Source organism: Elgaria multicarinata, chromosome 10, assembly GCF_023053635.1.
Source record: "Elgaria multicarinata webbii isolate HBS135686 ecotype San Diego chromosome 10, rElgMul1.1.pri, whole genome shotgun sequence".
In the NCBI taxonomy this organism is placed as follows: domain Eukaryota; kingdom Metazoa; phylum Chordata; class Lepidosauria; order Squamata; family Anguidae; genus Elgaria; species Elgaria multicarinata.
Genome location: NC_086180.1, coordinates 56213355 through 56239000, shown reverse-complemented (window position 1 = coordinate 56239000; position 25646 = coordinate 56213355). Strand labels below are relative to the sequence as shown.

Genomic DNA, 25646 nt, shown 5'->3' with positions numbered 1-25646 from the left:
TAATTCCATCATTTGTTTTTGTTTTATTGTACTATCAGGCAAGTCAAGAATGTTCTCAGTGTGAAGAAGAGTGTTCTAAGCCACGACCACCTGGATGCCCTCACTCGTGCCCTCTGCCTTGCCACCCTGGAGAATGTCCACCATGTGCCCAAATGATCCGGATGAAGTGTCACTGCAAACTCATAAGCCTGTATATTGAATGCATGTATGTAATTAAAGAAGGCTCCGCTTCAGCTTTGAAAATAGAAAGTAGTCTTATGCAATATATACGTTGCTCCATTGTGGTAGGTTTTCTCTCTTCTTAGCATCATAGAGTCAGAATAGTAGAGTTGGAAGGGGCCTATAAGCCATCGAGTCCAACCCCCCGCTCAGTGCGTCTGATGTCTTGGGATGGAAACACCAAGAAGCCTGTTCAAATGGAAGCTCTAACTGGAGGCAGTTGTTTCTGCCCACCTAGTGTGCCTGATGTCCAACCAGTTTGGTCCAATCAGGACTGTCAGGCAGAGTTTTTTTTCACTGCTTCACCACATGCAGTCTCAATGCAGTTTGAGCCATGCATGAAGGGGATTCTGGGGACAGTATAGTGGAATGCTGGACCAAGGCATCAGTTCCTCAGGGCTTGACTTGGGTCTTGTTTGAACAATCTTAGTCTAACTGGTTGACTCATTAGTTTAGCTTAGAAGATGGGGAAAAGTTTGCCCCAGATCATGTTAGCTAGTGGGCTGCCATCTTTTGTCAGCTTGCTCTGTATTTATCTTGCACATGACTTACTGGTGCAGTAATGCTTCTGTTTGCATGAGGTAATACATTCCACAGGCAGGGTCTGAAAAACACAAAACAATTGATATTAGCACCTTGTAGGAAAGTCGTTCCAGACTTACGGTTCTTTCCCTGTAGTTAATAGGCTTACTATTCTTACCGAATGGACATTTTATTTTATTTTATTTATTTATTTAAGGATTTTTATGCCGCCATTCAGCCGAAAAAGGCTCTCACGGCGGCTTACAAAAGTATTTCTTGACAATTTTCCAACAATAACACTCTGCTAACACAAATTACATTGTGTTAAAGTATGGGACCTCTAGTGCAACACCAGCAGTGATAGTTTGCACAACTGGATTCCTTGGAAAACCCGTCATGCAAGGTAATACTATTGGCATTGCGCTAGAGATCTCTTATGCTAGCGCAACATAATTTGCATTAGGAGAATGACCTTATTGGATACTGCTCAATATTTGCCAAGCGCATTTGGTGTGCTCTAGGTATTTTCTGGTGTTGGCTTGTCATGTTACTGCATGCTCTGCTGTGGCTTATAGTATCATATGAGATTATTGTATGTGGTATTACTTGATCTGTCTTAGTTCAATTGTTCTCTTTTCAGACTCTTCCCGCCCTTTTTCTCAGCATTGTATTTTCTGGTTTTGACATAGAATTGTTTTTTTATATCTTTTGACAAAGTGGCCAAAATCCATGAGCAACTTAATGATTATCTTAACTCCTTTAAAAAAAGAGCATCTTTCCAATATTTGATTTTTATTTCTTCAGAAAAATCACTTTTGCTGACTTAAAAGAAAAAGATGAGCTGAGTTCCTGCAAAAATCAATGCCCCAAAGAGGTAAGCTATAGATGTAATTGATCTATAGTTTAGGAATATTTAAGGAATGTCAAAACAATGTATGTTCTACTTTTTTAAAACAAAAATTCATCATTATTTTAAATTGTTGAACACTGGTGCAACAGATGCCAAATTGACATGGTATGTAATAGTGTATTGCCATTTGCATATGTATCCACTATAAGATGCACATGCAAGTTTTCACTATAAGAGACTCTGGTGGTGGCGTTTTTTGTCCTTGCTTCTTTTTGTGGTCTCTGTGCATCACATGCAGGTTCTGCCCTGAGCAGAGCTTCTGTCAGAACTTTCTATACGTGAAATATTTAGGTGGGAAGCCCACCCTAACCACCTCCTGTTCATGCCCAGAAGATGGCACTCCCACCTTTCCTCCCAGCTCCTCTTGAACCACTGCTGCCATAGCAACAGCTTCAGCTTAGTTGCAAGCTTTTTCTACTAACTTGCTGTTTTGGCAAAGAGCTGAGTGTTTTTTCTCCACAGTTTTCTTCTTCCTATCCTTTCTTTCTTTTGTTCAGTGTTTGCCTTTATTTGCTTGTGTTGTTCCAAGTATGCACGTTCTTCCTCTGATCAGGCTATGGAGCCCAAAAAGTAGAAGAAGAAAGTTGCCAGAGGGAAATTCATATCCTACTATGTCAGTGCCATCTCCTATTCTACAAGATGATACAGCTGTCCACCCATGGGGCAAGATCTTACTTTCACCTTCACCATTACTACAGTTGCCCATTCTGACGGTGTGGAGACCATTACATTGGTTTCTAGTGGTTTCAGATGAAACTCAAATTATCGGTTTGACTTTGGAGGAAGTGATAAGGGACTCTTCACTGCCAGCAGGCTTCCCAGGCTTCTCAGTACCACAACCCGACCAATGTTTCCACTGTTGTACTCTTCCAGATATTCTGACCATTTTAACATGGATAGGAGAGGGTGGCGGTCATCTTGATGAGAGCAATACATGTATCACCCTCTCATTCTTGGGACAGTTAATTGCCTCATAAAAGAGATTCTCCACCAGGTCGATATAGGGTACTTCAAACCATATACTTCTCAAATTGGAAGGAGGTTGCCGAGTTATAGGAGGTCTCTCAAGTTTAGAGAGCCAAGTGAACAAGGGGCGCATTCTGTGATAGCTGTATTGTTCAGGCCTACTGCTTCAAAATCAGTCACTTCGGTACTGCCAATGCTAATCACATTAACTTCAGTGCATCCTCTGACCTCTGTGGTGTCTACCCAACTGTTAGTAACAACTAGACTTCCGGTCCTAACAGTCTTCACTATGTAGCGCACAACAGTGTTTGTCTTTCAGACCACAACTACTTCTGTCTCAGTGCCTGTCCCTCAAGCTAAAAAAATCTAGTAGAACCACTAACACAGTTGTAGTCTTACCTGGCTGATTATCAATTAGCTTCATCTGAATCGTTTTCAGCATAACTTCTTCTCCAGACCTTGGAGTGATGAATTGTCTCTACATGAAATAATTACTTTGTATGGCTGCTTCTCTCAGTCTGGGAATCCAATGGACAAACACTCCTGTTGATGTTTCCCTGATGGTCTTCTTTCAGTCTGAGGCCACGGGTCCTGTTGCGTTACCAGTTCTCCCTTCTGTCCCCAGGCAGTGAGAGAGTACTGCAAAAATACCTCATCACTTCCTCCAGTGTCTTAGAAGATGGAAAATCTGAAGCATTTTCAACTTTACAGTTGCACTTTTCCTTTTCAACATTCCACTTCTACATTTGTTATTGTGGAGTTGGGTCTTAATAAGGAGTCATCCAACTGACCAAGAGATAGATGTTATGGGATGCAAACATTACTCTGACATTGCACTGGTATTTTAGATTGCAAATTATCCTGGGCAGGATCTACACTACTGCTTTATAACAGTTTTGACAATTGTTCAGGCCAGGACACATTCCATATACTGTTTTCAAAACGTTTTCAGAGTGTTCTATCCTGCTTGGTGTAGATCTGGCCCTGTATGGCCCAATACAGTGGCAAAAGTTCACAAGCCTGACATAAAAGAAATTGCTTCAGCAGCAACAATAGGACCTATTGAAGGATTGGACAGAGATTTACAACCCACATAAACAAGGCTGGTTAAACCTGGCAGTGAAATTAACAGAGATTATAAGCCTTGCAAATACTGCAGTGGACCTGGGCTGAAGCACAGTAAAAACAGAAAAGTGCAAGTCATCAGCCATCAGGGATATGCAATTGAAAATGGAGGATCAGGATCACCACCTGAATATCTGAATCAAGGGTCTTGTGAAAAAAGAAGGAACAGACATGCTCATGTTTATAGCAGGCTGGATTCCAGAAAAGGTCCCAGTATTACCTTAGTGTGTTCATTTGGGATCCTGATCTTGTCAGGATCCATATCAAAAGAGATTCGGGATAAACCAAAGTGAGACAAAATCCCAGATGGATCAGTTCAACAAATGGATGTGGAAATAAAGCAAAGCAAAGGACCTCACATGTCCCTTGTGCTGACCGAAGCTGGCAACTTCCCCCATAGCCACGTGTGTATCTGGAGCCCAATCAAGATAAACAGAACTTCTCTTCACGGACGTTTAATCAATTCTCCAAGTTGGTATGTGTGCTGATTCTCCTTGGAGCAACACCAATTTGGCATGATTTAAACAAGGGTTATATATGTTCTCTTTTATGCCCTAGTGGATGCATAAAACATAACAGTCAAGGCAATAAATATTCCTTCCTCAAAAGAAAGAGGCCCCAGCATTCTAGCCTGAGCTCTTCAGAGAGACATAACACTGTGCTCTTCTATGAGAGGGATAGCGTGACCTGGCAAGAATCAAACAACATCACATTTGTTGACATATACAACTGGCTTTGTCTTGTACCAGCTTTCTCATGTGAGACATACTGCTTAATTTCCTACAAGCTGCTTTCAGATATTAACACAGGCCTCTATGCATTTATTAAACTGTGGACCATGACTTTGGAAACTTGCCATACTGCTATACTCCTTGCTATGCCTTCTGGTGTAACCCACTACACTTAGTAAAGTAGTCTCTAGAAAGAGCTCATAGAACACTGGATCCACTTAATGAGATCTTCCAAGCTCTAAGCCAGGGCACACTCTTGAGATGAAAAATGTTTCATCCAAATACTGATGGTATGCGCAAAGTGGAGATTTATTCACTTGGGGATATCTGTTTTAAGTAATAGTAAGACTCAACAGGAAGACTCTCTGAAAGTACACACAGTTGCCATTTTGACAGTGGAAGCAGTGTGACCAGCCAGGGAGAGAAGAACACAGGGGGAATGCCCTGTATGGTGTTTAAAGACACATTGACATCAACAAAAACTAATGAATATTGAATAATACTTTGATTTAAACATAACCCTCAGTATATCACAAACAACATTAGTGAAGTTCATAAATAAAAATATTCTGAATATAATAGATTTCCAAATTAAAAAAAGAGCACAAGAGAACAGGAAACAGAAGCACTTACCGGCATCAATAGGGAAACAAGGTGACAACATACAGGCCTCCATGGGCTATTACTGTGAATTTGGGAATAAGAATAGAAAATAAATCTATTTCAGGGTTAGGCAACATATGTAGACCAGATGTTTTGGACTAGAATCCTCACAATCTCTGGACATTGGCTGTACTGGGTGAGGCTGATAGGAGTTGTAATCCAGTACATCTGGAGGGCACTAGGTTGCCTACCCCTGAACCCTAAAGACAACATAAGGGGGTTGATTTATCAATTATAGGAGATAAATCAACCCTCTTATGTTGCTTTTAAAGATTTTAGTGAAACATTATACTCCATTAAATAGCCAGAACACACTGGAAATAGATACTTTCATAGAAAATTTAACCACAAAACCATTAGCAGAGGACCACCACTTTTATTTGAATCATCCACTTGGAGGTGGTCATAAAAAGCAGGAAGGCTCCAGGGATTGATGCCTTTACAGGAGCATTTTCTAAAACATATGTTAACACCACGTCTGATACTACAACTATGTAATACAGTCATGGTTGGGGTTAGAATACCAGAGTTTTGGAGGCAAGCTCAATTGGTGATTGTTCCTAAGCTTGCAAAGGATCACACTGATGTAGCTTCTTTCTGTCCCATTGCACTTTTGTGCCAAGATTCCAAGCTGTTCATGATGATCCTGGCCAATGGCTAAATACCTTCATAACACCAACTTGATCAAGCATGTTTTATGCCTTTCAGGTGGCTGATTCCATCAGGCATGTACTTTAATGTAGTATGTCATGATCTAATCAGTAACCCCTCAATTGCTCTGCTCTTGTTAGGACACTTTTAAGGCTCTGACAATCTTGAATGGCCTTTTTAAAAAATGAACTTCTAATCCAAATTAGATTTTGTTGATAAATGTATGCACTCCATTAATAAGTTGTATTCAATATCAGAGGCTGAGGGCAGAGCAAAGGCAACAGAATCAGACTCTTTTTGCTGAGTTAGGGGTACAAGCAAGGCTGCCCCTTGTATACATTTCAACAGAGTAATTCAGAGACTCAGAATTAACAGGATACGTCATATCTTGGTCATATTCATGCTATCCAACTCTAAAGAAGCTGTTTAGAGACTCTGATGCTTACTAACAGAATATGAAATTTGGCAAGGTTAACAAATATAAAAAAATCCAAACTAATGTTTATTAACATTCCACTGGAGAGTCAAAAGGGCTTTCAGAAACAATCCAAAATGTCATCACCACCATCTAGTTTTAAATATCTTGGGATAATAATTCTAAAAGTCTTAAAAGCAGAAAAGAAAAAGGAATCTTTACTCTGTGATTAGAAAACCAAACGGAGAATGGAAGGAATGGAAATATTTACATTTCTCCTGGGAAGACCTATGGGTAGTTTAAAATTATGTCTGTTCCAGCAGTTGGACCTGAGGGGGAGGCCAGGAGTTGAGCCTCAAGCCAGCCATATTCCAAGCTCTCCAGAAATATTTCAGCCCTCCAGTCCTAGACCTCTTCACATCCCCAGCAAACTGCAAGACCCCCATGTTTTCTCCAGGTACCTAACAAGTGGAGCAGAAGTCATAGAGACTCTAAACTCCATCTGGCTAAGGGAGCTATCTGCTTTCTCTCCCAACTTGTCTAATCTCCAGTGTGCTCCTGAAGATCAGACAGGTACAAGCCACAGTTACATACAGGCCATGTCTCTATCATCCTCATCGCAAAAGCAGATCCATGGTTCTTGACCATGGTATCAAACCATCTGTCCCAGGGCCCCATTGTCTACCTTAACCCTGGGTGGCTCCTTGTGGACTTGGCCCAGGAGGGATGTGTGCAGAGCACTCAAGACCTAAATCTGTTGCACAAATCATTCAGACACACTGACACCTTATTTGTTGCCCTTTTCCCTAAATAAAGGTGTAAGCACTTTTGCTTTACCATTACCAGGTGTCTTAAGGCATGTATTGCCACAGTGTATGAGAGGCAGCACGTACCTACACCACTACACATCACAGCTTACTTACCAGAATGCCAGTCACATTTGTTGCCTTCTCCACTAATGTGCCTCTCATAAAATATGTAGGGCTACCATGTGGACTACTCCAAATACCATCAACAAGTGCTATCTCTGTAGAAGCAGCTTTTGGAAGAAGAATGCTGTGGCAGGAAAAAAGAGGGAGGGAGAACCTCTGTGTAGGGGACTCTGTTTCAGTCAAAGAACTGGGCTAGATGGCTACCTGGTCTTTTCCGGGCTTCTGATTCTATGAGCTAAATATCTTTTTATGCAGCAAGAGGTTGAACCTATCAGGAAATATTGAACAGGCCATGTACCCCGAGTTAATATTTTATTGTCTGTTTACTTCTAATGTTGTAAGATTAAACCTGTGTATGGTGCCATGTTCTCTGCCAGTGGACGTCACCCATTAGAGCAGAGCTTTCCAAACTGTGTGTCGTGACACGTTAGTGTGTCAGTTGCAGTGTGTAGGTGTGTCACGCAAACATAACGAGAAACCTCTGAGTCTCTGTGAAATAAGCAATACCAACTTGCATGCATTTTTTCGCAGCAAAGGTGCCGATTAGTATGGTGCATTAGTATATTCTCCTTCCGTCGTATCTGTGTATGCGCATCACAGTTGAGGGATCATACAGGTACTGCGCATGCGCAGTATACATAATCGGGTCGAAACAGCTGATTCAGTATCATTTCTGGTGACGCGGCTGCATCTGAAGTGACGCATTCGAGAAATTCCATGGGTCCAGTTTTTTGATAGAACACCGTCTCAACCGCCACTCGATGGCAGCTCGACAAAATTGGTTCAATGTGAAAAGTCTTGGAAATGTATGTTATTATCTTGCAAATCATATATTTTAAAAAATATAAATGAAAGGTTTTCATGAGATATGTTGCGTCCCCATACATTTTGTTATTACAATTTATGTATGTGTCCGTATCTCTTATAAGGGGTTAGTTTAATCTCCGGTTTGCTAGTACAGCTGAATTACTGTGTCGCGAAATGATGCATGTCTAAAAAGTGTGTCACCAACATGAAAAGTTTGGAAAGCTCTGCATTAGAGACTCAGCACCCACTTGCAACATATAGCCTTCTATTAATTTTATGACTTGTGCACGTGTCTCTGTTTATCCTCCTCTGTTAGTTCTGGTGCTTGGATGAGCAACTTCAGGCAGGATCCAGTGCTTGCCTGGATGCTAACAGGATACACTGCTAATGCAACGGGAAGCTACCTGAAGCAACCGACAATGAGCAGAAATGCTTGTTTCCAGAATGGGGCAGATCAGTGGAACTTGCAGAAGGGAGCTTCTCATTCTGGAAGCTAGTGTTTCTTCTTGCTTCTGGGGTTGCTTTAGGAAATGCCGTCTTCCCGTTGTGCTTACAGTGGGTCTTGCAGGTGCAACAGAACAAGTGGAAGCACAGCAGCAGTATTGAATACTACTCTTAGGATGCAATCCTATGGATTTTTAGACAGAAAAAAGTCCTACAACTCCCAGCATTCCCCCAGCCAGCCACATTGCGGATTATTTTCCCTTCTAAACATGCATAGGATTGCATCCTTAACCTTTTAGAAGGTGCTTATGCATGAACGGTAGAAGAAGGGAAGAAGGCAAGATTGAGCTTCCCCTTCTATGGAAAAAGGAACTGCAAGGGATATGTTTTTTCTTTCTTTCCACAGAATGGATTTTGTGGTCTTGTCTAAATTTATGTCTCCCCACATTGCACTGCTCACAAGAATAGATTGTTCACATAAGGTGAGGAGGGGGATGTTATCACTAGGAGCTCACTGTCCATCTCCACCCCCGGCTGTCTTCTCTCTTCTCTTTCCTCTCCCTTGCGTTCTGTGTCAGTTTTTGCTTCTTGATGCCTCTTGCATCCTAGTAAGGTTGAAAGCTGAATGCAGTTTGAGAAGTTTGCTTTGACATCCACTGCAATGTCACCTTGGGTCATATGACACTGCCATTTCCTTTTTTTAAGTGAAAATGCTGGCTTTGCTGATGCAGTGTGGCATTACAGATCATGTTCTACCAACTAACTAACTAACTTAGGCATTTGTAATTAACGGCTTAATATTTCACTTCTGGTGTGTTCCAGACTTACCTAGAATTAGCAATATTGACTAGTGTATGTGTGTGTGTGTGTATGTGTGTGTGTGTGTGTGTAAAATCCTATAAACTATAAGGAAATATAAATCAAAATTGATACCATTTGTTGTCTTTTGCATGCTTGAATTTTAAATCTGATATTGCTTACGGGAATTATATAAAAAAGTAATTATCTAGTATGACTGTTGAAAAGGTACAAGAGTTGCCATAAAATCTTGGCTAGTTTGAGAGCTTTGTTTTGGCTACAGGAGTACGTAATGCAGAAAGGACTTTCATTGTCTGATACAAGTGGGGTTTTTTGTATGTTACATTTCCTTTTGCTTTAGGAAGCAAGGACAATTTGTTACTGACACAGACATTATTCAACAGTAGCCACAGATGTTACTCAAAAACTTCAATATCTTACAAGAGACTTTTTTTTTATTACAGGAACCAAATATCGTCTAACTACTTAAACACATATACAGAGTGCATTATCATCAGTGTTATATGTCTAGAAGACATAGTGTCATAAGTTTGCTAAATTATCTGAGATGTTGTGTTTCTTGCAGTGTTGGTTTGCTTTATAAATATATCACTTTGATGTAGAGAGAAATATACACTATGAGCAGAGGAAACTTGTTTCTATTTCAGCAGTGAATAGAACATTGTCCTGATCAGCAGCACGTAGCATGCAATTTTTAATCATATTATCTTACTCTAAAGTCCCAAACATTGTGGAATAAATAATCTTGCTACAAGCAACAATTAGCAGTACACCTTTTAAACTGCTGATTCTAAAAAGCTTGGCTACTGCTAAAACATTAATTCTATAAAGTTGGGAAACAGGACTCTTTAAATAAAAATGTTATAGTGAAATATTTGAGAATAATGCTGTGTTCCTTCAGTGGGAGTATTAAAGACCAAATTATGGCATTACCAGCATTGGGGTAGTATTGGATTCAATATTCGATCTTGGCTTTGGTATTTACAGCACCATGTACATTGATGGTGCTATATAAATGAATTATCATCATCATCATCATCATCATCATCTCCATAGCGCTTCTTGAGTGTTGAAAGCACTTCACACAATCCTATAGCACTCCTCTATAAGTTAGTATTGTGTATATTTCTTCACGAGTATGTCCTGCTCATATGTAACAAAATGGGTCAGACAGTTGATGAGGGGGGTGGCGGGAGGCAGGTGTCAGTCATCTGGAATGTGTGGTGGAATGCTGGGTAGTATTCCAGATGCTATCCTGTGTCTGCATGAGTGTTGTCCATTTATAGCTGAGACCACATGTAAATCATAGAAAACAAGGTGCTCATTTTAAAAACTTTGTGAATAAATATGCTGTTGCTTAGATCTAAATTTGAGAGAAAAATGCAGAGTAAGGTAGACCCTTCTATTTTAAAACCCATGAACTCATCTGGTTATTTTGTAAAATAGTGTGTATTGTGTAATACAATCATCTTCTTGATTTATTAATATAAAAGTATTTAATAGCAGCTCTGAATGTGAAAAAGACATCTTAAATATTTATATACTAAAAGAATTGTAACTCCTATGGCTTTTCCCCCCTATTGGCAGTCCACAGATGAGAATTCACATTAAAAATTAGCATCTCCTTATACATTTTCTCCAAATCATAAAATTCAATGCACAATTTCGATACTTCTAGTTTTTAAAAATACTTTTTCGTATCAGGAAAGTGCTTATAGAAATATTTTCATGTTCATTTTAGAGAAAAATGTTAAGCAAACCCTGTTACTTTAGATTTAAGGAAAAAAACATATCTGAAAGAATAAAAATCATATCTGGTTCACATTTGAAAACACATGTGGTCTTCTTATAATGGCCTGATTCCATGATTTAGCATTAAATACACAAGCTCCTAAGAGCCCAAGCAAAGCATCAGTCTCAAGTGCTCCCCTCACCTCCTCCTGTGCAGTTGGGAGGAAGAATACGTCATTATTCAGTTACACTTTTCCTAGCTGCAGGGTCATTACATACAAAGAAGGATCATGTTTTAAAATAAAGTCTAGTAGTCAATTGCTAAACACGAAAACTTCAAACCATGGTTTGTTTAACATGCGAATCTATTTTAAACCATGATTCCTAGCTTATATGTAACAACAAGCCAGGAATTGGGGAAACCCAATTTGAATCATGGTTTCTTTCTCCTCCTGGGTGTGTCAAAGGGGAGGGTGAGCACTTGTTTTGTGCATCCCGGCGCACTGAGTCTTCTTCTAAAATGAACAGTAAGTCATCTTTTGTTTTCGATGGTCATATCCCCAGTGCAGCCCCGTTTGGGTGAATGGTTTAAAGCAGAGGGGGTGGCCCAAGTGTGCATGCACTGCTTAGCCCCACATTCCCAGGTACTCTGGCTTCACTTCTGAAGGGGGATACTAAGCATTTTTAGCAGAACATACCTAGAAGCCTCGCTGTGATTGGGAGCCCTGCACGATCTAGTTTCGCACTCATGGGTAGGTTTGTAAGTGCATTCCTTTGGCCATGCTTAGAATCTCCCTTGAAACTAGGAGTGGGCAACTCCTAGAGTGGTTCTCCAGATGTTTTGTGCTACAACTCCCAGCATAGTTAGTGTTGAGGGATTATGGGAGCTGAAATGGTCACAGGTTGTCCACTCCTGATTTGTGATCAACACACACACAGGCCAAGAATGGGTGAGTGCGGCCAGTGCACAAGCCCTATGCCCCCGTACAGTGTATGCCCTCACGTGTCCTTTTGAAGGCCTTAATCGGATGTGGCTTTCTGTGCCATTTGGGCAGCTACATTCTACACAGCAGACATAATGGAAAAGTCTGGGTGGGGAGAGAAAGCTAAGCATGTATTTAACAAACTTGAGTGCCATATTCAATTCACAAGAGGATTTATGCTCCATTTCAGACCAACCTGTCTCTCTCTCCTCTCCCCCCAACCTCATGTTGTAGTTATCCTGCGGTCATCGATGTAAAGAGATTTGTCATCCAGATGACTGCCCTCAGAATTGCAACCAAAAGGTCAAGGTCCGTTGCCCTTGCAAGAGACTCAAAAAGGCAAGTTTCATATTGTACTTCGAAAAGTTTATTTTGTTGTATTTAAGGCATTTATATCCCACCCTACATTATATTTATCCCAGGGCAGTTTACAATGCAAGTTAAAACAAAACAGTGAGATAAACAGCAAAACAATTAAAAATGAAAACTTCATTTCCAGTGTTTAAAATATCCTTCAAGTAGTTAAAAACAAAAACTATTAAAATGTCTCAACCTGACACCTAAAAGTTAATTCAGTGAGCAGCACCAGTTCCATAGAACTGGGTCTCCATTGATGTAAAGTCAAACATTCCAGTGTACTGTAGTGGTCCAAATACAACTTGCTAGTGGAAATTCCTGCTTCCAAAACCAGTGGATTTGGGGGTAGAGACACTAAAGCCTGCACTGAAATAATAGTGTAATTAATCATATTGAATGTGTTCAAAATTCTGCTGGAAAATATATAATGTAGTTTAGCTCAAGTACAGCTAATCCAGAGTAAGGAGAGGAAATGTATTTTCCTGACTAGCAATCAGGAAAAGGCATATTTAATTACATAAAAAATTGGACCTAGAGCAGTTGTTAAACTTGTAAATCCCTAATGCATTTTACAGCAGACGTTCTCCAAGTCTCAGTGCAACTGTGGTATCATCATCACCCCTGAAGTAGACAATATAATGGATAAATAGCTTCCCCTTACATTATTATTTCCAGAAAGCATGCATTTCACTTTTAATAATACTTGTACTATTATGAAGAGGAAAAGTTGCTTTACGTAATGAGCTTTTCTGCAAAGCACTAAAAAACAGTATCATATAAAAATTAAATAGTGTTCAATACTGTTTTTTTTAGATCTGGGGTGCATATCCTAACCTGCATCAGAGGACCCATATCTAATTCTCTACCGTAGGCATGTGTACTTTTCATTTTCCTCTATCTGCCTTCCACACATCCCTGATGAGAGAAATGTCTCTAAAACTTCTGTTGTTCTTTATAGCTCATTCCCTCTTCAGTGTTGGGCTTAGATCAGATCTATTGAAGTACCTTCAATAGAAAACCATAGTATGTAAAATATATTTAAAAAATTGGTTGCTTAGTTAATTAACTTGGCAGTCCAGCCGAAGATACACACTGAGTTAGGTCTTCCTGATTTGTTAATCTACAGTTTCCTGATTTGGACATCCTGGGAAACTGTGATTTAACAAATCAGGTAAGTCCACTCTGAAGCTGTTTGTGGAAGGGGGCACAATTTTTTTTTAAATAGGACGAGAATGTATCAGTGAGCAGCAAGGAAGGTGTCTGGGGGCACATTGCTGCACAAGGGCACCATGTTGCCTGCCCTGAGCAGAAAGCATACTGGACCCATCACACAATGTCTACCAGCATCTTTCTTTCTATCAGCAGCAATTACAACACCTCAACTTAAATACCACACAGGAGTCTCCTGAGCACTTGGTTTCTAACACCCCCTTTTTATTATTGTCTCAATCCTTCAAGTTTTGGTACTGGTATCTATTCGCCAAAGGGCCTCCCCTCTCTCTCAAGCTTGTATATGAAACAAAACTGGGGTGGAGCTTCAACAGGAAGGAAATGGTTTTAAAAAAGCCTGACCAGAATGATGAAGCCTGTTCTACATGCTCTCCACACACCAGCCAGAAGTAACCTTCATGATAAGAAGCAATGTTCTCTTCTGCACTCTGAGCCACTCTGAGACTGTGCTACTTTTGACTTCCTCCTCCTCTTCTGCCAAGAGAACTTCGGAGTAATGGGCCGTATAGAAATGTTACCTTCCTACCCTAACACCTGAGGGACAGCAGCTTTCCTCCCCCCATCCTCCCTCCCCCCTTCCCTATGCTTTTATTGTAGGTATCCATTTGATCATCTCCAAAAGCAATTCACAAGTGTACATGTCAGGCTTACAAGACACTTGTGACATCAATGTATGCTGTGGTGTGAGAGCACCTTCTGATTGAAGCGATTTTATTTGTGCTTCCATCAATATGGAATAAAATGGTTTATGAGCTAGATATCAAGAGATAATTTTGTTTTGTTTATAGGAAACACATGTTTAGAAATGGGTGTTTAGCAATCAGACTTATGGAAAAGAAACGTAATGTAAGAATGTGGTTGTTTTTTTAAAGAAACTTGGATTCTGTTTCTAGGAGGTGCTGTGCAGTAAGGTTCGGGAAGGCCAGGTTTCGTTAGAATGTGACACAGTATGCAAGGAAATGAAACGGAAAGCTTCTGAGGTAATTTGCCTCTTGTGGCGATAATATATTCTCATTACTTCAAAAGAGAAGAATGAGTGCAGAATTATTTTCTAAGTTTATCGGGCAAAAATAGAATGCAGTTAAATCAGATATTCATGATTAACACAGCTGTTACGTTAAACTTGCTTTTTTGTGTGTGATGTGAAAAATTGTCATTGTTTTGTTATTTGTGAAAAACTGTTTATACTATGAATAATACTATGTGTTGTGTTAGAATTATCTGTTTATTTTATTTATTTATTTATTTTAGTATATGCTTCCCATTTTAAAAATCTCGAAGTGCTTTACTACGAATTATAAAACAAAATTGTAAAAGCACAACAACAGGTGTGACCCTATGCATGTTTAAATAGAAAAAACTCCTACAACTCTCAGCATCTCCTAGCCTGCAGTTATAGGACATTTTTTTGGACTAAATAAGCATAGGATTCTGCCCTTAGTCAAATTAATGGTTAGGAAAAGCCAGGATAACCAAGTAAGTTTTTGATAATCTTCGAAAGCACATGATTGCCGGTGTCTGACGTCACGGAGTCATTCCAGGGGGAGGGTGCAACCACCGAGAGGGCCCAGCGCTAACAATTATTCATGGCACTTTTGTGCACCATGTTGCTGAGGTGGCTACTTTGTTACGTAGATATCAATTCCATATAGGAAAGAGCACATGAAACTTACTTTTTTACAGTATGTACAGTAGGCGTGGCAACACAGGGCGCATTTGAGCTGGATGGGAGGAGGGGAGTCTGGATATGGGTCCCCCTGAAGTGGGTGAGACTGTGGGTGAGACTGGACTGTGGAGATGTTACCAGTATTTTGATGAGGGAGGAGAGTTGGAAAGTGAAGAAGGAACTGTTTGTGTACACCTGCAACATTGTATTTGCTTTGTTTAGATAGAGAAGGAGAATGCAAGGGAGGAGTTTTGAAAGAAAATTCTATTCATGGCAGTGCTCGAGGCCATTTTTGCCCAGTTTTATTGCATATAGTTGCACTCTTGTTTCTCATTCATTCTGTACAGCCTGCTCATGTTCACTCTGTATTGTATTACTGATTCCCAGACACCATGTCATTGTGTTCTGCAATTGTTTTGCAAAGTAGGTGTCTTTTAACTGATAATATAGAATTAATCACTGAAGTAGCCAGCATAACACACATTAAAATAATTTTTTAAAAAAGATCTGGATGAGGGTGGAATCTGGGAAACTAATATGCCTAATTTCTATGACAGATAAATTGGTGCAAAATATTATTGAGGGGACAAATATTGAATGTATTTTTTTAAAAAAGGACCTTATCAGGAGTCTATTCTTTTGAGCATTTTTGTTTACAACTCAAGGGATCTAAAATATAATGCCAAGAATCATAACGCCTTTATAACTTTATGATACTACCTCATGTAGAGTATTTAGTGCAGTTCTGGTCATCATCCCTTTCAAAGGACATAAAATAAATCTGGAAGAAACTAACGAAGGGCAATTAAATTTATAGAATTATAGCACCATTCCTGTGAGGTTTCAGCTTTTTGACCTTTGAAATAATACATCTTAAGAGAACATGGTCACATTTTATATAAAAAAATATGAACGATAATCAGTGGAGAAAATTAATAGTAGTTTCAGTACAAAGAATTTACTTCACTACTACAAGATGTGGAGGATCTAAAAGTTTTCAGCCATTATAGCTGCTTGAAATACTTGTCCCCAATCTAGGATACATGGAAAGGCCCCAACTTTATGTGAAAGTGAATGACTGACAGAAAACCTGGGAGAGAATGACCTCAGTTTCATTAAATATCATCCTTACCATTTTTAAAGACACAGTACATATTTTAAAAAGAGCTTTTCAGTACTAATCTCATTTGTACAATTACTGTGAATTGAGAGTTTAGAGACTTTCTTAAACTCAATATATCTGCAATAATCAGTAGATTGTAGTTTATGCATGTGTTAAGTATTTTTTTATATTCACACAGATAAAAGAGGCAGAGGCCAGAGCTGCTATCGAAGAGGAAAAACGAAGGCAACAGGTACTTGTCCTCTTCTTCATCTATTCCATAGGGGAAAACTCTTAAGTTTCCCTTGGGCTGTAATCCTACTTTAATTTAACTGAGTGCAGAATTGCATCCTTGGTAAACCTGGTATCTTTTACACTTTTAAGTGATTTTGTTGCATTGATATGAATCTCATTTGGATGCCTGACCTGATCTCTGGCCTTAAGAAATCTGTTCTAATTAATGTCTAAAACCCAAGTGATGGAGGCCACCATCAGCAAAATGTTTTACACTGTCACAATTGCCAAATAACAGTAAACAATGATTTGGAGCTATGTGGATGAGTGTCAACAACTTACTTATTTATACATTTATTTACAGTGTTTATATACCACTGCTCATCTAAACAATTTCCACCAAAGCATCCACTTTTCTCTCGGCATGGCCAGGAGGAGCAGGACTTCTGCTAAGTTTAGTGTGTTGGACCTAGAGATCCTAGGAGAAAATACGCCTTAATCAATCTCTAAACAAGTCAACCCCAAACCATGGGTTCCAAAGCTGGCTTGTCTGTTTTAATCCAACATTCCTGATTTCACTGTAATGCTAAGATTCTTTGAAAGAAAAACTAAACTCCAGCCATGCAGGAGGAGGAGAAGGAGGCGTGTGAACCCGTTGCTTTGCTTAGGCTCTTGAGACTTATCCACATAGCACTAAAGCATGATTTAGTGCAGGAATGCACAACCCTTTTAGGCCTGAGGGTTACATGTGATGCTGGCTGGGGGGCTGCACGTACATATACATCCCAGCAATCCTGATGCAGATCGCTCTTTCGTTCCTGGTAGAAGCAACAGGAAAAGAGCAATCAGTATCAGGGTTGCTGGGACAGGGGGCAGAGAGAAGGCACAGTACAATTGGCAGGGGAAGGTGGGCCAGTATACCTATTGGGGCCTCATTTAATAAGGTTTTGTGCAGCCCTGGCAGTGATAAATGCAAATACAGCCACTGAGATCAAATATGGCTCATGAATCAGCACTCAGGTTTTGATTAAATGTTCCACAAGAAATTCGGCTTGTGTTGCCCGGCTGCCTAGCTTCTTTCTGCGTGCATTACAAAAGGGTCTTTCATGACAAAATGAAAGGATATTATTTACAGTGATGCAAGACAATACTGATATTCAGCTGCAGAGATAGGAAAAGGGCAGTGCCCATGTGTTGTCTTTGCCAAATATTATTGAATAATTACATTTTTTAAAAAATTGAAGTGTCTGGTGTATTTGCAAAGATTTGTGTCTCATAATGTGTTTGCTCTTATCTGATTAAGGTCACCAGATTTAATAATTCAGAACAGAATTGTCATGCATCTTGTTCTTAAAATAACTCTTATTTAAAGTATGCAACCCAAATCAACAAGTACACTATGGTATATAAAGTTACGGCTTCTAAATGCATTTTCTCTTCAAGCTACTCATAACAAATTGATATTGAGCATCTCTTCTTTGGGTCAAGGTGGGAAGCTCTTGCCTGCAAACTGTTTATACACACCGCATAAAGGTGACTCTTCACGTATAAATAAATATGCATCTGGAGTAAGCTTTGAAATGGTTTAATGTGTTCAAGACAAATTATGTGCTTTGGTTTTTCAAATAAGACTAATGAGAAAAATGTTTAACACTTTGGTAGGATTACACTTTCAGCTTGCCGTAGATGTTTTCTTTCAGAGTGTGTTGCATTAATGAGTGCCATGGGCAGCTTTCTGTAGTAACACATTTGAAGCAGGACTGTACGAGAGAGAGATTTTTGACTTCTTAGTGCCACCTTAGGAATGTCATTGAGAGAGAGGGCCTGATTCTACAAGAGGCCAAGAAAAGGCAAAGGATCCCCAACTCATAGTGAAAAGGGCATGCAACAGAGATGGAGTCCTGACCCCCTGGTTTAGTGGAAGATTGTGAATGGATTAGCAGCATGAGTCCTTTGGACCTGGGGACTGAGATTCACTGAGAGGAATGAAAGAGTGGTGGTGAGCTGTTGTCTTCAGCAGAGCCTGACTGGCTGGATGTTTAAGATGAACAATGGCAAAACCATGAGATGTATGACCAAGTCATCCATGCTGGCTAGAAACTAGGCAGGTCTCCTTTTAAGCCATTTAAACCAGAGAATGAAAATATAAAATCAGGTACAGCTTTAAGTAATTCTGAATGAATGAATTTGACCTCCCGTATACCAGTATATGCCTGAAAGCTATAGTACAGTATTGTTCCTAATGGTCTCCAAATCATGTTTTTAAAATTATTCTATGCATCCTTTTGACATTTATTGGAAAGGGGAGTGAATCCTGCCCGTTTAAAACCTCAGGTGATTGCCATTTTCCCCTCCGAATTTTGACAGCAACTTAGATCAGCAATGTAACGAACGTGTACCATGAGAAGGAAATATGGTGGTAGTGTCTTAAAATACTAAAGCCTGTCTACAGTGGTATAAGTTAAGCAAATATAGTATAGCTTGCTTGGCATTGAAAACAGTGCTAGAAATTTGTCTCTTCCAATTAATCTCCATGAGCACTAGAATGCATTTTTATTTTAAATTTTAATTCTCAAGATTCTATTGAGAAGTCGCAGATAGCAGTTGCCTATGCCAGGATTACAAAGAAACTTGTTTCGGATCTTTTTTTCACCCATCTGTATTACAACACGTGTGCAGCAGAAATTAAGTGTGTTGAGTCATGTTATTTGATAATCAGCAGGGGGAACTATTACCTCCTTAACACCAAAGTTATGGTTAAAGGAGCATTGACTTTATTTTGCAGGGTTTGTCTTAATCTGAATGCTCTAATCTTGCATCTATGCAATTGTGCTTAGCTCTGCAGTATATGTCTCAGTTCACACAACACTTTTCTCTATGCAGTGTAAAAACTCCACTTAACCGGGGAACTTTTAAGAGGTACTCACCACACAATATGTTCCAATTCCATCTTTGTGAATGTGGGCTAATGTGGACTAGAGTAAAACTCAATGCAACGTTTGAGTGACAGTTCTTCCGCCCTCTCTCCTCCTCCAGTCCTCCCAATGCTATCCCATTAGCCATTGCTGTGAAAAAAACAATCCTGGCAGCTCTCCTAGAGCTGCACTTTCTCCTTTCCTCCACAGAGCCCTCCTGACAACATGGAACGCAACGGTTGTGCAGGAGCTGTCCTCTACACAGCTTGGATATTCAGAGTGGAGTGTTTCCACAAAACTCCACCATGGGGTGGAGTTTTTTCTCCACACAACACATTTCTTAATGGTGGTATGACAACTCCACTGTGGAATTCTAAAACCACCGTTAAGAAATGTGTTGTTTGAACTGAGCCTATGAGTTTTGTGGGCAGGACCAGAGTTAATATAGATACTTTAGCATGTATGGTATCATTTGTTAAACACTTGATGTCATTCAACTTAGTCCACAGAACGATTGTACCATGCATATAAAGTAACCTTTTCATACATTATTTTGAGACACAGGCCAGATCTACACTAAGCAGGATATAGCACTATGAAAGTAGTATATGGTATGTATCAATGGGCCCCAACAGTTGTCAGTGTACTTCAGTACCACTATAAAGCACTAGTGTGGTTCCTGCCATTTATATACCACTTTCATAGCACTTTCATAGTGCTATATCCTGCTTGGTGTAGATCTGGTCACAGTTGAACAAACATAATAGTATGTTTCATTTTTCAGTACCATTTTAATATCTATTTCCATAATTTTTTTTCCTGTTTTCCTTCTATCCAGGCTGAACTGGAGGCTTTCGAGAACAGGTTAAAAGGACGTCGTAAGAACAAGAGAAAAAAGGATGAAGTTGAAGTTGAACAATCTCTATGGCAAAAATATAAGAATAGGATTGTGCTGCCAGTATGTGGAGCTGCTGTCATAATGGTTGCATGGTTCATAGCCTACAATGACTGAAATTGTAATACTCATTTCAGTTCACCTCAGTATGATTATAGGGTAGCTAACTGCTAAAATGTGTTATGGTATAAATTAGGATTTAATGTAAAATTGTGTTTTAGTAATTTCCCCCTGTTTATTTAGGGGGGAGGGGGACCCAGCCCTAGTCTTTATACTTTTACCTTCAGATCAATTTAAAATACACTGGACGTAGATATGCCATACCATCAATCCTAAGCCATTGTGTCAGATTCTTTAAAATGTCTCATTGAGTGAGATATACCAAATACTGTTCCTGTGAGCATCCATATTTCATGTTATGTGTGAGGATTTCCACGCATGGTTTGTGTAGTTATTTTTAATGCTGCCGATCACTTCTTGATGTGTGGAATAAAGAAACAGACAATTTGCTACTCTCACCATACCCAAAGGATGCATGACACTTGAATCCCACAGGCGTCACTGTACACAAGCCCCCAATAACTAGATGCTGTTGCTTTAGCACACACATACACATCACAGCACCATCCTGTGTGCATAGAACACCCTTGTTTGGTTCAGAGTACTTGCATCAAATGCAAAAACATCATCTTCGCGAGTTGTGGATCAGATTTGTATCTGAATAGAGGTCAATGTTGTAATGTTTCATTTAGTTTCATTAATGTAGGTCTTGGAGCATAAAGCTACTCTTGCTGCATAGCAATCCTACCTTTCCCATTATAATTCAAGTATTCTATACCCCCAAGATTCATTTTTGCTAAAGAGCAAAAAACAACAACAACAACGTTAACACTGATCATATGCAAGTAGTCAATTATATCTATCTATATTTTAGTTCAAAATCTATTTTTGATGTCCCCAGCAGAAGAACATCTTTGAAGTCATAGGATTGGATCCAGAATTAGGCACATGTAACTAGTCTGACAGAAGCAGACTTCTTTTTCCTTCCTCCCCACAGCAGTCCCCTCAAAATGCTACACAAAGGCTCGTGGGACCCTGCTGAATGTGATGGGCTATGGCACATAAGAAAGGGACGGTCCCCCAAAATCAGGCCAGGGCACTTCCTGTGTGTGCCAAAATCTGGAACTAATCCACACTTTTTCAGGATTAATATTGCAATCCCTCTTTTAAAAAAAGTAGTTTTCAGGAAGAAAATGTACTTTAAGTGAATTAGTATGTATGTCTGATATGTAAAGTGTCATTCACATTTTAGGGAATCTCATATGTACAGGTAGCAAGTTAATTCTTGATTTAGGTGTTCAGATGTGTACAAAAATACAACATGCTTGATTAAACCAATGCTCTTATGTAAAGTCCTATGGTTGTTGAAATATCTAGTTAATCTGTTAGATAGATATTTCTGTTAACAAACTGGCAGCCCTGCCTCAAAGCTTTCAAAAGTGATTGATTAAGATAATTGCCCAAATCCTAAACTATTTTAGTAATTACTTATGTAGAGAATACTGTCACATCAAATAAAGGGAGTACAGGTTCATCTGGCTCTCATGCTGGTACTTAAAGTGGTAAATTAAATATTAACTGATGGTCAGTTTCCTATGTAAACAATGCCCATATAAGAATTTGCTAAATCTAAGTCATGTATCTTTGGCAAACATTCCATGTGATGTCTCAAAGGAATGCTTATAGGAGTACTGAGCAGATGCTACAGCTAGTCTGAAATGTTCACATATCACCAACGGTGGGTCAGATCTGATTATGAACATTACAAAGGGCAAAAGTATATTTGCATAGAATATATCCATTGTTCAGGGTTATTAGTATCAGAAGTATGCTGTGCAAACTATACAATTTTCTTGGAGAAATCAAGGCTTCAAAATGTTGCAGCTTTTGACTTGCTATACTCACAAAAGAATGGAAATCATTTTTGTGTTTCCGTTACTTAGAAAAAACCCTTCTGGAGAGATCTGTCCTGCAGTTTTATGTTCTTTTAAAACCTTAATTAGCTCAGTAGTTGACTTCCTATCCACATGAATAATGGATATTTATATTACTCTAGGTTGCCAGATTTCACTCTTAGCTGTGTTAGCATGGGCCCTTTATTTTTGTATCCTTACTAGAAAAAGAGAATATTCATCTGTCAATGTTAATCAACTGTGTGAAAACCAATAGCAGTTTGAGTCTTATGTTTGTGTACTCTGTGTTTATGTAGAACTTGGTTTGAATGTTAATGAGATTAGTTAACTTCTTGACACAAATAACTGGAGAGCTAAAATGTTTAGGCTACTGCAACTCTCATATTAAAATATTTGTATTTCTTCAATTTGTGTAAATAATATATCTTTATTTGGAAGAGGCTGCTTCTTTTCGTGTTTTGGGTATTGAGCTGAGGGAGAACTGAAAATAGCAGATGGAACCTAAGTGTAAAAAGCTTCAGAACCATTTTCCATCCCTTAATATGGAAAGGGGGAGGAGCCATAGAGCACAAGGTTGCAGGAAGTCCCAGGTTTAATCTCTAGCATTTCCAGTTAATATGATCCCAAGTGAAAGGACTCTGCCTGAGATCTTGGAGGGCAACTGCCTGTCAATACTGGGCTAGATGAATAAATAATCTGACCTTGTATTTACAGGCAATTTCCTATGTTCCAAAACTGACCTGGTTCGCATGACACAACTGCCCACAGTGGGTTACTTTACTCATGGGGGCTGTTGCTTTGTGCATGCCTGGCTTGCCGTCACCTCTTGTGTCATGTGAACCTAGGGAGCTGAGATTGTTTGAAAGTCAGACAACTCTCAAATAAGCCATGGCTTGTTTTAGGATTATTTGAGGGTTGTCTAACTCTCAAACAACTGCTGCTGCCTGGGTTCGCGTGACACCATTTAAAACTGGCACTTGCAAGCATACAGCCTGACACAACAGCAGATGTAGGTAAATTAACCTATGATGGGCTATCATGTCATACAAACCTGGTCTGTGTGAGTTCTGATTCATGTAAGAACATGATTTTGTACTAGGCATGCAATGCAGTTCGACATCCAGGAAATCTTAGCTTTTATCATTTGAAAAAGTATGTTTCTAGTCTTCGTGGCTACATAGGTCGAGTTGACAGGAGTAAGCAATGCTTGGTGATATCTTGGATGTTAGAGACAGTGGTAGTGGTGAGCCATAGTTGCCACTGAGCTAAGTTTTCCTTTCCCTGTGTTGGTTTCTGGCTCTTTGAGACAAGCAGAACAAGCAACTATATTAATATATCTCACTTGTATAATTTTATGTATCTAAGAATTCAGCTTTTTTCATGCAAGTTTGGCACATGTCAACCATTGCAGTTTAGAATTTAGAGAATGAAAAATCCTAATCCCCCTATTTACCTTTACAGCTTTTCATGCTGCTTTTACTCCTTACATTTCCTGTTCCCAGTCTGCTGAAATCATATGGATTATACCAATTATCCGTTTATTTTCTTGCTCTAAGTTTGTTTCCTTTAGACAAGGAATAGAGGGAATAGCTGGATTTAATTCTTTGCAGCATTTCAAAAGGTGCATTTTGTCCACATGGTAAATTCACAAACTGATATTTCAAATGTCACCGTCTTTAATAGCTCCAAGAGAAGGGGAAATGTTGGCTGCTACGTTTACTTGATGGATCTTTTAAAATACAAGGTGTTTATAATCATGAGAAGTGGCTTCTAATCTTAGATTTCATCTTGAATCTCATATGTTGGACTTGCACAAGCAGGAACTAAAAGGAAATTAGTAATCCTGAAGGCAGTGTATTGAGCTTTTGAAATTGCCAGTTTTATGTTCTGCATACCTGCATAATGATGAAAGGTAATAGTTACTTAAAACAGGTTTGTGACCAGTTTTCAAGGATGTGTGGGTAGTTAGTGACAATGCAGTATGGGCCAGTGGGCTGAACAGTAATTTGAAATATATGTGAAGAAAAGCTCTGTCCAAACCTTAGGTATGATTCCTAAATCCTACTAAGCCACCCTTGCATTTGGGCATTCCTTTTCGAGGGTACATTTAAAATTCTTAGGCTCAGGGTAAGATTGAAGAGACTAAAAATAAGTCAGGAAAAATACCACTTTTATTATGAAACTTGCCTTGGATAACTCCAGATGAGTCCTCTTGTCTATTAGGATAATATGGGGATGTTTCTACTGCCAACTGAAGCCTTAGGTATGCTGTTGAGACCTGTAGTGTAGTTTGCTCCACCCCAGCACTGGAGGAGATGGCTGTACTGATAAAGGGCCCCCACCTGATTTTGCATTCTTAGACTTCTGGCAGACTTGGAGGTTGTTGTCTGAGTCAGAGGATGCTGGCAAAGTTTGTTTAGTACCCTGTATAAGGTATTGACTGTCTTATCCCCAGGAAGCAACCTGAGCCCTGTCCACATCAGAGCCCTGTATTGTACCCTGGAAGGTCCAAGATCTGGAGATAATGACAATAACTTGCCTATGACAAAGACAGCAAGGCAACAAAGCAGTTCCCAGGCAGCAAAGTCTTTTAGCCAGGGCAAAATGACAATGAAGCACTTTCCTAACTAAACTCATTTCACAGGAGTCAAACTGATGGAGCTCAGAGACCAGTAATTAGCCCAAGAAAGTGTATAAGCCAACAAAGCAGTTCCCAAGCAGAAAAATCCCATTTCACCCTTCCTAAAATTTCATTCTAATCAATACTTATTTCAATGGATTGATATATTCCTTCATACCAGGTTCTTTTAATCACTTTTAAAAGAATTCATTTTCTTCTCCCCACCCCCACCCCCAAACAGGTTCCTTTAATACATTTTTAAAAGATCCCCCCTTCTTTCATCACTGCTCTCTCCCTCAAATGCACTCAGGACTTGAGTGTGTGGCTCAGGTCTTCAGTCCTCTTGGCTAGTAGTACAGAAGTTTGAATTTCATGAGTAAGCATCCAGATTGAGGGCATCACTTAGGATGCCCCACTAGGACACAAAAGGCTGCATCTTGATTGGCTAGAGGAAACCAATCATAGAAAGACTAGAGGAATATAGTGAGTGTTCATCACCAACATCCTACCTCCCTGAGGAAATCTCAGTGAAAATAGGTTTGGTGTTTGTTTTAAGGTGATAGGTGGGATAGGGGACAGGGAGTAGGCAAGCCACATGAAGAAACTAAGGTACATGTGCAGCAACTAAAGCAAAGCAACTTTAGCCAATGTCTTGACTAATAGGATGGAATAGAGATAATCTGGGCTCTCGCTCTATTGGATTCTGGGCAACTCTTGGGGGCTTAGTGCAAGTGGG

The 25646-nt window shown here is 39.5% G+C and overlaps 1 protein-coding gene across 1 annotated transcript in view; it reads left to right on the top strand.

Annotated features, from left to right (window-relative positions):
• NFXL1 (nuclear transcription factor, X-box binding like 1) overlaps window positions 1-22726 on the top strand; it is a 61754-nt gene extending 39028 nt beyond the window's left edge. Inside the window, exons 17-22 of the mRNA XM_063136319.1 lie at window positions 39-205; window positions 1546-1615; window positions 12153-12257; window positions 14399-14485; window positions 16473-16526; window positions 20261-22726. Of these exons, the coding sequence (XP_062992389.1) occupies window positions 39-205; window positions 1546-1615; window positions 12153-12257; window positions 14399-14485; window positions 16473-16526; window positions 20261-20434 (657 nt within the window). The 3' untranslated portion in view covers window positions 20435-22726. The remainder of the gene's footprint in view (window positions 1-38; window positions 206-1545; window positions 1616-12152; window positions 12258-14398; window positions 14486-16472; window positions 16527-20260) is intronic.
• Window positions 22727-25646: the final 2920 nt, after the last annotated feature.